Below are 16,575 nucleotides of genomic sequence, written 5' to 3'. Positions count from 1 at the left end.
GAAGATGGTAAAAGAAGTGGGGTGGGGTGGGGTGGGGGGGGGGGTGCGGCATAATTAATCAAGGGTAGATTACAGCAGTTGAGGACTCATCCACTGAGGTAGTTTGCAATTGTACCAGTCTCCACCACATCCTCTGGCAAATCATTCCATACACATACCACTCTCTGCATGAAAAAGTTGCCCTTTACATCCCTTTTATATCTTTCTCCTCTCATGCTAAACCTATGCTCTCTAGTTCTGGATTCCCCCACCCCAGGGAAAAGACTTTGTCTGTTTATCCTATTTATGCCCCTCATAATTTTGTAAACGTCTATCAGGTCACTCCTCAGCCTCTGACGCTCCAGGGAAAATGGAGCAGCACGGTGCCACAGTGGTTAGCACTGTTGCCTCACAGCGCCAGAGACCCGGGTTCAACTCCCGCCTCAGGCGACCGACTGTGTGGAGTTTGCATGTTCTCCCTGTGTCTGCGTGGGTTTCCTCTGGGTGCTCCGGTTTCCTCCCACAGTCCAAAGATGTGCGGGTCAGGTGAATTGGCCATGCTAAATTGCCTGTAGTGTTAGTTAAGGGGCAAATGTAAGGGTACGGGTGGGTTTCGCTTCGGCGGGTCGGTGTGGACTTGTTGGGCCGAAGGGCCTGTTTCCACACTGTAAGTAATCTAATCTAATCTTTAAAGCCCCAGCCTGTGCAGCCTCTCCCTGTAGCTCAGATCCTCCAACCGTTTCTGAACCCTTTCAAGTTTCACAACATCTTTCCGACAGGAAGGAGACCACAATTGCATGCAATATTCCAACAGTAGCCTAACCAATGTCCTGTACAGCCACAACATGACTCCCAACTCCTGTACTCAATATTCTGACCAATAAAAGAAAGCATACCAAATACCTTCTTCACTATCCTACCTACCTGCGACTCCACTTTCAAGGAGCTATGAACCTGCACTCCAAGGTCTGTTTGTTCAGCAACATTCTCCAGGACCGTTCCATCAAGTGTATAAGTCCTGCTAAGATTTGCTTTCCCAAAATTCAGAACCACACATTTATCTGAATTAAACTCCATCTGCCACTTCTCGGCCCATTGGTCCATCTGGTCAAGATCCTGTTGTAACCTGAGGTATCCCTCTTCGCTATCCATTACACCTCCAATTTTGGTGTCATCTGCAAACTTATGAACTATACCTCTTATGCTTGCATCCAAATCATTTATGTAAATGTCAGGCTGACTGGTCTATAGTTCCCTGTCTTGTCCTTACTACCCTTCTTAAAGATTGGCACCATGTTAGCCAACCTCCAGACTTCCAGCACCTCACCTGTGACTATCGATGACACAAATATCTCAGCAAGAGGCCCAGCAATCATGTCCCTAGCTTCCCACAGAGTTCTAGGGTACACCTGATCAGATCTATCTGAAAACAGATAAGACCCCTGGGTCAGGTGGAATTTTTCCTCAGATTCTCTGGGAAGCCAGGGAGGAGATTGCAGAGCCTTTGGCTTTGAACTTTATGTCATCATTGTTGACAAGAGTAGTGCCAGAAGACTGCAGGGTAACAAATGTTGTTCCCTTGTTTAAGAAGGAGAGTCAGGACAGCTCTGGAAATCAGAGACCAGTGAGCCTTACCTCATATGTGGGTAAGGTGTTGGAAAAGGTCATAAGAGATAGGATTTATAACCATTTAGAGAGGAATAAGTCGATTCGGGATAGTCGACACGGTTTTGTGAAGGGTAGGTTGTGCCTCAATAACCTGACTAAATTCTTTGAGAAGGTGACAAAACAGGTGGATGAAGGTAAAGCAGTTGATATGGTGTATATGTGGTGCATATGGACTTCAATAAGGGGTTTGATAAGGTTCCACACGTTAGGCGATTGCACAAAATACGGAGTTTCGGGATTGAAGGTGATTTAGTGGTTTGGATCAGAAATTGGCTAGCTGAAAGAAGATAGAGGGTGGGGTGGTTGATGGGAAATGTTCATCCTAGAGCTCAGTTACTAGTCGTGTGCTGCAAGGATCTGTTTGGGGCCACTGCTGTTTGTCACTTTTATAAATGATCTGGAAGTGGGCGTAGAAGGATGGGTTAGTAAATTTGGAGATGACACTAAGGTAGGCAGAATTGTGGATAGTGCTGAAGGTTGTTGTGGGTTACAGAGGGACATGGATAAGACACAGAGCTTGGCTGAGAAATGGCAAATAGAGTTTAATGCAGATAAGCGTGAGGTAGTTCACTTCGGAAGCAGTAACAAGAATGCAGAGAACTGTGCTAATGGTAAAATTCTTGGCAGTGTAGATGAACAGGAAGTTCTTGGTGTCCAGATACATAAATCCCTGAAAGTTGCCACCCAGGCTGATAGGGTTTTTCAGAAGGCATATGGCATGTTGGTGTTAATTGGTAGGGGCATTGAGTTTCAGAGCCATGCGGTCATGCTTCAGCTGAACAAGACACTGGTGAGGCCACACCTGGAGTATTGTGTACAGTTCTGGTCACCACACTATAAGAAGGATATAGAAGCTTTAAAAAGGGTTCAGAGGAGATTTAGTTTAGATTACTCACAGTGTGGAAACAGGCCCTTTAGCCCAACAAGTCCACACCGACCCACCGAAGCGTAACCCACCCAAACCCCATTCTCCTACCTTTACCCCTTCACCGAACACTACAGGCAATTTAGCATGGCCAATTCACCTAACCTGTACATTTTTGGATTGTGGGAGGAAACCGGAGCACCCGGAGGAAACCCACGCAGACACGGGGAGAATGTGAAAACTCCACACAGAGTGTCGCCTGAGGCAGGAATCGAACCCGGGTCTCTTGGCACTGCGATGCAGCAGTGCTAAACACTGTGCCACTAGGATGACGCCTGGTATGGAAGGAAAATCTTACAAGGAAAGGCTGAGGGAACTGAGTTTGTTTTCGCAGGAGGGAAGAAGGTTGAGGGGTGACTTAATTGAGACGTATAAAATAATCAGAGGGTTAGACAGGGTGGACAGTGAGAGCCTTTTTCCTTGGATGGTGAAAGCTAACATGAGGGGACATTATTTCAACAAGCCACCACTCATTGCAGCACAGAGAAACTACACAGATCAGAGGAAACTCAGTTATACAGTGTATTCATAAAGAATGGGTACCCAATGAACATAATCTGCCAATTTCTGAGCAAAAAACCCAAACAAGCAGACAAAACACATCCAGAAACCTCTACATCACAGACATCTCGGAAATGACTGCCAGACTACTCAGACCCCTTGGCATCACGGTAGCCCACAAATCCACCAACAAACTAAAACAGCAGCTAATGAACTTGAAAGACCCCATACAGAAAACAAGCAAAACTAATGTCATTTACAAAATACCTTGCAAGAACTGTAACAAACACTACATTGGACAAACAGGCAGAAAACTAGCCACAAAATGACTTGACCCACTCTGACTAGTATCCTTACATATGGATGAGGAAGGACACCACTTCAACAGGGATAACACATCCAGCCTAGGACAAGCCAAACAGAGACTTGCATAAGAATTCCGAGAAGTATGGCATTCCAACCCGAACTCTGTCAACAAACACATTGAGTTGGATCCCATTTACCACCTCCTGAGAAAAAGAACAGGAAATGATTTCACCATATGAAATAGTGTTATCACACGAAATGACATCACTATCCCAAGGAAATTCAGACATATAAATAGAAAGTGGGCTACACCACCACTGCTTCATTTGGAAGCTCACTGAAAATGTTACCTAGTATGGTGACGAAACATCTGAAAATGAACTTTCCAGCTCAGCGAGCAAACCTACATCCAGAACTTCAATCTGAGCTACAAATCTCAAAACTCGTTGGTAATTTGACACAAAAAATTTAAAAAATGAGAAGTGTCAGAAGCTGAGGGGTGATCTTATAGATGTTTATAAAATTGTGAGGGGCGTGGATAAGGTAAATAGATAAGGACTTTTCCATTATCAGATAGTCCAGAAGTAGAGGGCATAGATTAAGGGTGAGAGGGGAAAAATTTAAAAGGGACCTAAGGGGTAACTTTTTCATACAGAGGATGGTGCGTGTATGGAATGAGGTGCCAGAGAAGTGGTGGAGGCTGGTACAATTGCAACATTTAAAAGGCATCTGGATGGGTATATGAATAGGAAAAGGTATATTGGCCAAGTGCTGGCAAATGGGACTAGATTAATTGAGGATATCTGGTTGGCATGGATGAGATGGTCCAAAGGGTCTGTTTCCATGCTATACAGCTCTGTCAGTCTATGACTCTATTACTTAAATAGAGAACAATTGTAGAATTCCATGGGATTTAAGTGTTGTGGTATATGTCTCATAAAACGTAAATATGCTGTTGTAGATGTAATCAGGAAGGCTAATGTGATACTGTCCTGCAGTAAGAATGGCATTCATCATAAAAGTAAGCATGTTGTGTTTCACTTAAATAAGCACTGATGAGACCAGACCTTAAATACTGTGTAGCTTTAGTCTTCTTATTTAAAACAGACATAAGTCAATTCAAAATGGTTCAGAGGAGATTTATTGATACGTAGAATGAGTGGATTGTCTTGTGAGAAGAGTCTGAACAGGCTGGGGTTGGTTCCTCTGCAGTATAGAAGAACAAGGCTTGACGTTTGTGAGAAGATTTGCAACTCGGGTGCCAGTGGAACTCATGTTGCTTGTCATCTGTGTGTGTGGCTACTAAGGACACGACATGACCAGCTATCCTTAGTAGCCACACATGCGGATGACAAGCAACATGAGTTCGACTGAGACAACACTACTATTATAGGACAAGCCAAACAGAGAACAGCCAGGGAATTCCTAAAGGCATGGCATTCATCCAAAGATTCTATCAACAAACAGATCGACCTGGACCAAATATACCGGCCACTGCAGCGGACAGCTGGAACTGACAACCGGAAGTGGCAGAGACAAACCACTACAAATGCTGGAGGAAACATCACAGAAGCGCTTCACAGGAGGCTCCCAAGCACTGAGGATGTCACCTAGACAGGGGATGAAACATCTTCAACACAACTTCCTAGCTCGGCGAACAGAACCACAACAACAGAGCAAGGCTTGAATTAGTTAAAATATATCATGTTGACCAAAGGGCTGTAAAATGGACTCAAATGCAATGGGTAAACAACCTACAGGATCCCATAGCTTGAGTCTGATTCAAACAAGTTCTGCTCAACTGGAACCATGGTATAAACAAAATGAACCATTGATTAAGTTAAAAACGTAATTGAGCCATGTACTAACTGAGAGGAACAGGATGCACTCAGGATGAGATTCAAGTAAAGGATCTATAAAGAGGTCAGTGTGAACAGACCCTAGCAGCAGGACTCAAGACTAACACTGCAAGACTACAAGCATGAGAACCCAAAAGAACCAGTTCAGTTCTCTGTGAATGGATGTATTGTTATCCGACTGGTATAAAAATATTGGTAGAGTGCAATTATCTACAAAGAATTTGCCTCAGTGGGAAATGTTTACTCAGAAAGAGCAGGGGAGAAGGACAAGAAGCCATAATTTTGAGAAATACAGGATCTGACCAGTCACTGAGAGTAAGGAATGAGCGAATATGGGGCACTCCTTCTGATCTGTTACCCAAGAGTGTAGTAATTTGTGGGATAGACGGACAGAAATTTAGTGTTCCCCGATATAAGACTGCAACTCAAAACTGGGAAAGTTACAGTGAAAATGATGGACAGAGTGTCAGTTCCCAGAATTCTGTTTGTTTTGGGGAATAATTTGGCAGCATCCAAGGTGGTAGTGACCCCTCTCCTGCCAAAACAAATGGTATTGGGTATGTCATGTTGAAACCAAATTATACCAGAGAGAAAGAATTGGAGAAACAGGTTTTAATTACTGTACCAAAGAGCGAGGATTCCAATTGAGGTGATATATATTTTGATGTGCCTCAGAATAGATTAAAAAATTAAGACGGCCTTGAGGTATGGGATAGTTAATAAGCCATCTGCCTCAGGAACATAGAACGCAATTGTAAGATTTGTTACTGCAGTATAAGGACATATGTTAGAACCAGAAGCAGGGTATTAATGATATTGTACATGAAGTGGATGTAGGGAACACTGTTCCGATAAAACAACACCCCTATCAGCTTATTCCTTTCAAAGCCAGACAGGTCCAGATGGAGGTGTAGGCCATGCTCGGTGAGGGCATCATCGAACCAATCCAGAGCGAATGGAGCTCGCCGACCTCTTAGTTCCCAAACCAGATGGGACTTAACGATTCTGCATGGATCATTGGAACATCAACGCCATTACAAAATCCGTGCAGGTCAGGCAGCATCCGAGGAGCAGGAAAATCGAGTTTCGGGCAAAAGCCCTGATGAAGAACTTTTGCCTGAAATGTTGATTTTCCTGCTCCTCGGATGCTGCCTGACCTGCTGTACTTTTCCAGCAACACTCTAATCTTGACTGTGGTCTCCAGCATCTGCAGTCATCACTTTCGCCGTTACAAAATTGGAGTCATATCCAATTCCTAAATTGAAGGACTGTATCGAGAAAGTCAGGCAAACCAGTCACATCACCAAGTTGGACTCACTGGCATTGTTACTGGCAGGTACCATTATTAGAGATGGTGAAGACAAATTCTGCATTTGTAACCCCAAATGGGCTATATTAGTTTAAAGTGATGTCCTTTGGAATGAAGAACACATCCGCCACATTCCAAAGGCTCAGGAACAGAGTTATGGCTGGATTAACAAACTGTGCAGTCTATTTGGATGGTGTAGTGATCTTTAGTAAGTCCTGGAAAGATCACATGGTACAGTTGGCCAAGCTCTTTGAACGCAAAACTGGTGATACGCTTAAATAAAATGGAATTCGCGAATGCAAAAATGACACTCTTGGGATATAAGATTGGTCATGGAAGATTGACCCCACAAAACACAAAGACGAAGGTCATTGAGGAATTTCCACAACTAACCTCGAAGAAAGAGGTGTTTCAATTCTTAGGGCTCAGCGGATTCTATCAGAAGTTTGTTCCAAACCTCAGCAGTGTAGTGGTACTGTTAACTGATTTGCTGAAGAAGAACACAAAGTTTCAGAGGACAAAACAAGTCAGTTTTAGCTGCACCAAGCTTTTCAAAACCGTTTAAAGTCACCATTAATGCGAGTGACATAGGAGTTGGAGCTGTACTCCAACAGTTGAATGCTTGACTGCAGTCTGTGGATGAAGTGTCACTAAAGTCATTGAGTTGGGATGAAATTGATTGATCTTGTTATTGTGGTCTAGGTGGAAAGGAGATGATAGGACTGAGTGCAGATGATGGATTGTTGATGAATGCTAACCAACCGTGCAAGTGTCCTGCTCAGGGAGAGGACGTCCCTGAAAAACATTCTCACCAACTCCAGGAATGCTTGCTGGAACTTCAGGTGCTTAGACACAACCCCCGCATCTTTCTCCTCCTGCATTGTAGTTTAACCCTTTGTTGTCACAGTCACCAGAGTGGGGAGGAGACAGGAAATTGCAATACAAACCTGGAGAGACCGTGCACAGCACAGCACTTTCTGACTGTTCTGTACAGCTGAACCTTTGCTCGGTAACAGCCCTGGAGGCTGAGTGAATTGCACTGTCTGAATGTTCAGCTGATTTCAGGGGCTTTCTCAGAAGACTCATGAACTGTGGCATCAGAAAGAATTTCCCATTGCCCAATGACCAGATATGCAGTGACACTCCAAGATCTGTGGGACAGATGACTGTCTAATTGAAAACCCATTATCGTAGATCCACAGAGGTCAGTTTAAATCAGGTCCTCACTGATCTTGTGTATGTGATCAATGTTCATTTGGACTACAAGGGAATTCACCAAACCTGCTTAATCCTTGTGCATTCTGTTTCTAGTCTTTAGCAGTAGAGAATAGTGGAGAGTCATTCTTGATGAAATATATAAAACCTCAGCAAATACTTTTTGCAGGAGAGCAGAGAATTTGAGGCTAACATCAGCTGTGACTGCTGTTGTAGGCTATGTGCAAGTAGCATTAGAAATGAAGCATTTTAGACTCTTGTGGCACTGTGGTAGTGTCCCTACCTTTGAGCCATGAGGTCTGTACTCAAGCCCCACCTGCTCCAGAAATGTATACTAAGATCCTGATCAGGCAACGTTATTCCTGTGACTTTGACTGCGACCGCAACCACATTCTTAACTGTACGATGAGATCCGAGTCTTCCTTTGACATGATAACTGTCACAATCTCCTTGATTCAGTAAAGCTTTTCAGGCAGCCATGTTTCTTTAATAATAAAGAAATCCAGCTGACTTGTTTATGACACTGGCAGAAACGTATATAATTAGCCACATCACCAACCAATTTCAGCTTAAAATGGAGAATGAGCAGTGGAGGAGTGGAACCAGAAAAGAGTTTCATCTGGACAAATCTATGCCTCTTAGGCAAAATAATTTTTAAAAGAATGTATTTATTTGTGGATGTGGGTGCCACATGCTGGCCATTTCCTGTCCCTAGTTTTCTTTGAGAAGGTGGTGGTCAGCTGCCTCCTTGAACTACTGCAGTCTCCCAATTGCGGGTTAATCCACAATGCCCTTAGGGAAGGAATTCCAGGATTCCGACCCAGCAACATTAAAGGAACGGCAATATATTTGCAAGTCAGGGTGGGGAGTGGCTTGGAGGGAAACTTGAAGATGGGGTGTTCCACTATGCCTCCTGCCCTTGTCGTTCTAGATGGAAGTGATCATGGGTTTGGAAGATGCTTTCTGACGATTTATGGTGAATTTCTGCAGTGCATCTTGTGGATGTTTCATATTGCTGCTACTGAGCTTCGGTGGTGGAGGAGAGGTTACTTGTGGAATATAGAAGCAGATGGTTGAATTTGAACTTAATTTTACAAAAAATATGGAATTAAGAAACTACTGATGGCCATGAAATCATTATCATTTGTCAGAGAAACTCATCTGGTTCACGATTGTCCTTTAGGGAAGGAAATCTGCCATCCTCACCTCATCTGGCCTATGTGTGACTCCAGACAAAGAACAAGGCACTTGACTCTCAAATGCCCTCTACTATGGCCTCACAATCCATTCAGTTGTATCAGCCACTACAAAGTCTCAAAGAAATTAAATTGGACGGATCATCTGGCATCAACCTCAGCATCGACAACAGCAGAAACAGCCCTCTTGACCCTGCAATGCCCTGCTCACTAACATCTGAGGAGTCATGCCTACATTGGGACAACTTCCTCAAGGATTAGTCAAGCAACAGCCTGACATAATCATACTCTCATAATCATACCTCACAGACAATGTCCCAGACAGCAACCTCACCAACCTTGGATATGTCCCACCTTGCCAGTATGACAGAAATGGCAAATGTGTTGGCACTGTTGTGCACAGTTGGGATGAAGTTGCCCTGGGAGTCCTCAGCATTGACTCTGGACCCCATGAAGTCTTACGGCTTCAGGTTGAACATGGGCAAGGCTTGGGTTTCACTGAAACAATAATTAGCACATACCATCCTCCCTCAGCTGATTAACTGCCACTCCTACATGGTTAGCAATATTTCAATGAAGTAATAAGACAGGCAACGATACAAAAGCATTCCATACCATCGCTGCAAGACTGTCATATTTCATCACTCTGTACAGACCAGAACTTCAAGTTAAGACTGGATCTTTCATGTCAGGAGCTTGTATGTAACATCTGTTTGTTGAACAAAATGATGCCTTTGCAATTGTGCTGTGAGAAAGACCTCAGCACGGTCTCTTGTTATGTTTTTGAAAACTTTGTATATGTTACAGTGTTGAAGAAAAAAATCAAACAGGATTTGTATTTAGCTGGCATTTTATTAATCACAGAATACTTAAATACCAGTTGAAGTACGGTTATCGAGTCATAGAGCCATAGAATTGTACAGCAGACAAACAAACCCTTCGGTCCAACCAGTTCATGCCAATGACAATCCCAATCTAAACTAGTCCCACCTGCCTGCGCTTGGTTCGTATCCCTCCAAACATTTCTTATTCATGTACTTGTCCAAATATCTTTTAAACATTGTATCTATGCTCACATCCACCAGTTTCTCTGGAAGTTCACTCCACATACTGTGTGCAACAAAATTTGCCCCACATGTCTTTTTTAAATCCTTCACCCACCTTAAAATACACCCCCTCAACTTGAAATCCCCCACCTGAGGGAGAAGACACCTGCCATTCACCTTATCGGTACTCCTCATGATTTTATAAACTTCTATAAGGTCACCTCTCAACCTCCTATGTTGCGGTGAAAGAAGTCCTAGTCTTCCCAGCCTCTCCTTATAACGCAACCCTCCATTCCTGACAATATTCAGGTAAATTGTTTCTGAACCCTCTCCAGCTTAACATCTTTTCTATAAAAGGCAACTAGAACTGGACACTGTACTCCAGAAGAGGCCTCACCAACGTCCAACCTCAACATCCCAACTCCTATACGCAAAGGTCTGAGCAATGAAGGTAAGTGTGCTAAATGTCTTCTGAACCACCTTCTCAACATGTGAAGAGGAGAAAGTGAGGTCTGCAGATGCTGGAGATCAGAGGTGAAAATGTGTTGCTGGAAAAGTGCAGCAGGTCAGGCAGCATCCAAGGAACAGGAGATTCGACCTTTCGGGCATTAGCCCTTCTTCAGGAATCAGGGCTGAAGAAGGGTTGAAGAAGGGCTTATCCCTGAAACGTCGAATCTCCTGTTCCTTGGATGCTGCCTGACCTGCTGTGCTTTTCCAGCAACACATTTTCAGCTGTCAACATATGAAGCAAACTTCAAAGAACTGTGTACCTGAACTCCTCCATCTCTCTGTTCTCCAACACTACCCAGGGCCCTACTTTGAATGGTCTAAGTCCTGCCCATGCTTGTTTTACCAAAATACAATGTCTCACATTTGTCCAAATTAAACTCCTTCTCTCACTCTTTAGCCCATTGACCCAATGGATCAAGGTCTCTTTGTAATCTGAGATTACTTCCTCCACAATTTTGTTGTCATCTGCAAACTTACAAACCATGCCTCCTATTCTCTCATCTAAACAGTTTATATAAAAAGCAAACAAAAGTGGACCGGGCACCATTGCTAATGCAGTGTTGGAAAAATACCAACCAAGTTACAGAACATGAGAGTGTGATAGAAGTTACATTCCTTTACCTGGAAGGTCACTGACCTTGCGAAGTCTCGGGCTGACTCTAGTAAGTGTGGCGTGGGAAAAGCAGAGCGGGTCAGGCAGATCCCAGCAGCAGAAAAATCGACTTTGTGGGGCGTTTTTTGACCAAAAACATCGATTCTCCTGCTCCTCGGACGCTGCCTGACCTGTTTTTCCAGCAACACCCTCTGGACTCTAATCTCCAGCATCTGCAGTGACTCTTATTGAAGTTAAACTCGCAAAATGCGCTAACTTGAACCGTATTCCCGATCGCAAACTGCTGTCTTGTACTTTCTGCAGGAGTCTATGACACGCAACACACATTCCCCAATTTGGCAACATGGAAGTTTCTATTAATTTTGCTCACGCCCTGTCCTGAAAAATAATGTTCCGAAGATCGAATCGCTAACTTTCTTCACGGCACATTTTACCTTCTCGTCAAATTTTCTTTCTATTTACAATAATTCTCAGCAGTCACGTCATCGGGAGTTTGCAAGTTTCAGGTCTCAAAATCGATTCTTAATTAGAGTTTCTGTCATTCGGAACTGACTCGTTCCTGTTGTAACTACTTTTCCAAATACTTTTCCATGTTCTCCCTTTCTCTTAACACGTTGTCAGTCAATTTATCTTCAGGTTTCCTTGTTTCATTGTCATTTTGTCTGCTCTCTCATGTTTACAAAGTGATCATTCAACAAGTCTGCCACTCTCTTATCTTCAATTTCAGCATTGCCTGTGTCTGTCTTTATGCATCCCACATCAAAGTCCACTATACTTCTGAATACATCTACGACAAAGAAACGTTAAGTGCTCGCCTGACAACATTGTTTTTAAACATAAGTTGTTGTCGGAATTTCTCGCCTTTCAATGCAGCATTCCCAGCAGACAAAATTCTACATCCCTTGCATTTTTAAGCTATTGAACATGATATTGTGTCTTACCTTACTGCCGAATGAAACATGTGAAATTTAGTTCTTTCAAGGATTTGTACTGGTTTAATAGCCAGTATTTTAATGAAAATATCTGCAAATGTGTTGCTGGTCAAAGCACAGCAGGTTAGGCAGCATCTCAGGAATAGAGAATTCGACGTTTCGAGCATAAGCCCTTCATCAGGAATAAGAGAGAGAGAGCCAAGCCGGCTGAGATAAAAGGTAGGGAGGAGGGACTAGGGGGAGGGGCGATGGAGGTGGGATAGGTGGAAGGAGGTCAAGGTGAGGGTGATAGGCCGGAGTGGGGTGGGGGCGGAGAGGTCAGGAAGAGGATTGCAAGTTAGGAGGGCGGTGCTGAGTTGAGGGAACCGACTGAGACAAGGTGGGGGGAGGGGAAATGAGGAAGCTGGAGAAATCTCAATTCATACCTTGTGGTTGGAGGGTTCCCAGGCGGAAGATGAGGCGCTCCTCCTCCAGCCGTCGTGTAGTTGTGTTCTGCCGGTGGAGGAGTCCAAGGACCTGCATGTCCTCGGTGGAGTGGGAGGGGGAGTTAAAGTGTTGAGCCACGGGGTGATTGGGTTGGTTGGTTCGGGCGGCCCAGAGGTGTTCTCTGAAGCGTTCCGCAAGTAAGCGGCCTGTCTCACCAATATAGAGGAGGCCACATCGGGTGCAGCGGATGCAATAGATGATGTGTGTGGAGGTACAGGTGAACTTGTGGCGGATATGGAAGGATCCCTTGGGGCCTTGGAGGGAAGTGAGTGTGGAGGTGTGGGCGCAAGTTTTACATTTCCTGCGGTTGCAGGGGAAGGTGCCGGGGGTGGAGGTTGGGTTGGTGGGGGGTGTGGATCTGACAAGGGAGTCACGAAGGGAGTGGTCCTTGCGGAACGCTGATAGGGGAGGGGAGGGAAATATATCCTTGGTGGTGGGGTCCGTTTGGAGGTGGCGGAAATGGCGGCGGATAATACGTTGTATGCGCAGGTTGGTGGGGTGGTAGGTGAGAACCAGTGGGGTTCTGTCTTGGTGGCGGTTGGAGGAGCGGGGCTCAAGGGCGGAGGAGCGGGAAGTGGAGGAGATGCGGTGGAGGGCATCGTCGATCACGTCTGGGGGGAATCTGCGGTCCTTGAAGAAGGAGGCCATCTGGGTTGTGCGGTGTTGGAATTGGTCCTCCTGGGAGCAGATGCGGCGGAGACGAAGGAATTGGGAATATGGGATGGCGTTTTTACAGGGGGCAGGGTGGGAGGAGGTGTAGTCCAGGTAGCTGTGGGAGTCAGTCGGTTTATAATAGATGTCTGTGTTGAGTCGGTCGCCCGAGATAGAAATGGAAAGGTCTAGGAAGGGGAGGGAGGAGTCTGAGACAGTCCAGGTGAATTTCAGGTCGGGATGGAAGGTGTTAGTAAAGTTGATGAACTGTTCAACCTCCTCGTGGGAGCACGAGGCAGCGCCGATACAGTCATCGATGTAGCGGAGGAAAAGGTGGGGGGTGGTGCCAGTGTAGTTGCGGAAGATGGACTGTTCCACATATCCTACGAAGAGGCAGGCATAGCTGGGGCCCATGCGGGTGCCCATGGCAACTCCTTTAGTTTGGAGGAAGTGGGAGGATTGAAAAGAGAAGTTATTCAGGGTGAGGACCAGTTCAGTCAGTCGAAGGAGGGTGTCAGTGGAAGGGTACTGGTTAGTGCGGCGGGAAAGGAAGAAGCGGAGGGCTTTGAGTCCTTCGTGATGGGGGATGGAGGTGTACAGGGACTGGATGTCCATAGTGAAAATAAGGCGTTGGGGACCGGGGAAGCGAAAATCCTGGAGGAGGTGGAGGGCGTGGGTGGTGTCCCGAACGTAGGTGGGGAGTTCTTGGACTAAAGGGGACAGGACCGTGTCGAGGTATTGGGAGATGAGTTCGGTGGGGCAGGAGCAGGCTGAGACAATGGGTCGGCCGGGGCAGGCAGGTTTGTGGATTTTGGGCAGGAGGTAGAAACGGGCGGTGCGGGGTTGTGGGACTATGAGGTTGGAGGCGGTGGATGGGAGATCCTATGAGGTTGGAGGCGGTGGATGGGAGATCCTATGAGGTTGGAGGCGGTGGATGGGAGATCCTATGAGGTTGGAGGCGGTGGATGGGAGATCCTATGAGGTTGGAGGCGGTGGATGGGAGATATGAAGATTTTAATGAAAATATCCTTGTTTATCGGCTCCACCCCCACAGAGCGGGAGGAGTTCCCAAATCTGCTCGGTGTCCCGACGACACTCTGTCATGTGTTTTATATAATTTTGATGCTCCTTGTTTCATTACTCCTGCAATTTCTCTCGATTCCCTTGTAAAGTTTAAAACTTGTTTCAATTTCAAAATTTGTGCTCAAACTTAGTAGCTCCTTTATTGAATTCATTTGGAGACCAGACTGCATTTTCCAAAATGGACCAGAGAGCTGCGGATACTGGAGCACTGCAACTGAATGAGAAACCCTTGGCCAAACTCAGCAGATTTGGCAGCGTCAGTAGGAAGAAAGCAGAGTGAACGTTATGAGTCCGGTTACTTCTCTGAAATCCTGTAATGAAGGAGTCACTCCTCTTGAAACGTTAGTCCCGCTTTCTTCCCACAGATGTTGCCAAATCTGCTGAGTTTTGTCAGAATTATCTGATTTTTGCTGCAAATTCCAACTATCTTTGATTGGAAATTGAGTTAAGAATTGTTCTTGTGTATCTGCAGAAATGTAGTGACTGTCACTTTACAAGTCCGATCAGAGTATTGAGGACAGGAGTTGGGAGGTCATGTTGGCTGTCCAGGACATTGGTGAGGCCACTGTGGGAATATTGTACGCAATACTGCTCTCCTTCCTATCAGAAAGATGTTGTGAAACTTGAAAGGGTTCAGAAAAGGTTTACAAGGTGTTGCCAGGGTTGGAGCATCTGAGCTACAGGGAGAACAGGATGGGTTGTTTTCCCTGGAGCGTCGGAGGCTGAAGGGTGACCTTGTAGAGGTTTCCAAAATTATGAGGGACATGGATAGGATAAATAGACAAAGTCTTTTGCCTGGGGTCGGGGAGTCCAGCACTAGAGGGCAGAGGTTTAGGGTGAGAGAGGAAAGATATAAAAGGGACCTAAGGGGCAACTTTTTCATGGAGAGGGTTGTACGTATATGGAATGAGCTGCCAGAGGAAGTGGTGGAGGTTGGTACAATTGCAACATTTAAGAGGCATTTGGATGGGTATTTGAATAGGAAGGGTTTGGAGGAATATGGGCCGGGTGCTGGCAGGTGGGTCTAGACTGGGTTGGGAGATTGGATAGGCATGGACGGGTTTGACCAAAGGGTCTGTTTCCATGCTGTACTCTATGACTCTATCACATGACATAATCATAAAACCCCTGACCATTCTGGCTAGGAAACAACCCAGCCTAGCCTTGCTGCCTGCAGAGTAAACAACTCCATCATAAATCATAAATCATAGGCACAGTCAGCAACAAAAACGTATTCACCCCAGAAAGGGGTAAACAATGGGGTAATACCTTCCAACAGGGAGGGAAATATTTTGACTGACAAGTGCAGACTCAATCATAAGAGGTGATTATTAAAAAAAGCATTTATAGACATCTAAAGTGGCAACAATTTATCAGTAATAGTCAGAATGGTGTTTTGTGTGATGAAAATTGTGTCTCACAAACTTGATTGACTTTTCTGAGGAAGGTACCAAAAGGATTGATGAGGGCAGAGCAGTAGACATTGTTTACTTGGATTTTAGCAAAAGTTCTGCATGGTACACTAACCAGTAAAGTTTGGTCACATGGGATTCAGGGTAAGTTTGCCAATTGGATACACAATTGGCTTAATGACGGGAAAAAGAGAGTGGCGATGGAGGGTTGCTTTTCGGACTGGAGACCTGTTACCAGTGGTGTGGCATCGGGAATGGTTCTGCATCCTCTTTTGTTTGTGATTCATATAAATGATTTGGATGAGAATATAAAAGGCCTGGTTAGTAAGTTTGTGGACAACACCAACATTGGTGGCATACTAGACAGTGAAGAAGGTTATCTCAGATTACAAAAGGATCTTTATTAAATGGATCAATAGGCTGAAAAATGGCTTATACAATTAACGGTAGGGTTGTGTTCGTGGTGTGGAACAGAGGGACGGAGGGGTTCAGGTGCATAATTCTTTGAAATTTGCCACACATATGGAAAGGCTGGTTAAAAGGTTGTTTGGCATGCTTGCCTTCATTGCTTCAGATCTTTGAATATATGTGTTGGGAAGTCATGTTGAGGTTGTATTGGTGAGGCCACGTCTGGGGTACTGTGTCCTGTTCTTCTTGCCCAGTCACAGGAGGCATATCATTAAGCTGGAGAGAGGGTTCAGAAGAGATTTATCAGAATGTCGCTAATGGAAGGTTTGAGTTATAAAGAAAGGCTGGATAGGCTGGGTCTTTTTTATCTGACACAAGAGGTGCCCTTGTAGAAGTTTATAAAATAATGAGAGGTATAGATTGAATTAATGGCAGTTTCTTTATGCTAGGATGGGGGATTTCAAGACTGGGGGCAC

The 16,575-nt window shown here is 45.0% G+C and overlaps 1 protein-coding gene across 1 annotated transcript in view; it reads right to left on the bottom strand.

The window, feature by feature from the left end:
• Window positions 1–16,575, bottom strand: part of LOC132829509 (CMP-N-acetylneuraminate-beta-galactosamide-alpha-2,3-sialyltransferase 4-like) — a 213,870-nt gene that overhangs the window by 186,161 nt on the left and 11,134 nt on the right. Inside the window, exon 2 of the mRNA XM_060846728.1 lies at window positions 11,136–11,274. Coding sequence (XP_060702711.1) covers window positions 11,136–11,274 — 139 coding nt within the window. The remainder of the gene's footprint in view (window positions 1–11,135; window positions 11,275–16,575) is intronic.

Source organism: Hemiscyllium ocellatum, chromosome 29, assembly GCF_020745735.1.
Source record: "Hemiscyllium ocellatum isolate sHemOce1 chromosome 29, sHemOce1.pat.X.cur, whole genome shotgun sequence".
Taxonomy (NCBI): domain Eukaryota; kingdom Metazoa; phylum Chordata; class Chondrichthyes; order Orectolobiformes; family Hemiscylliidae; genus Hemiscyllium; species Hemiscyllium ocellatum.
The sequence above is the reverse complement of the archived record's forward strand: the minus strand, read 5'-3'. Positions and strand labels throughout refer to the sequence as shown.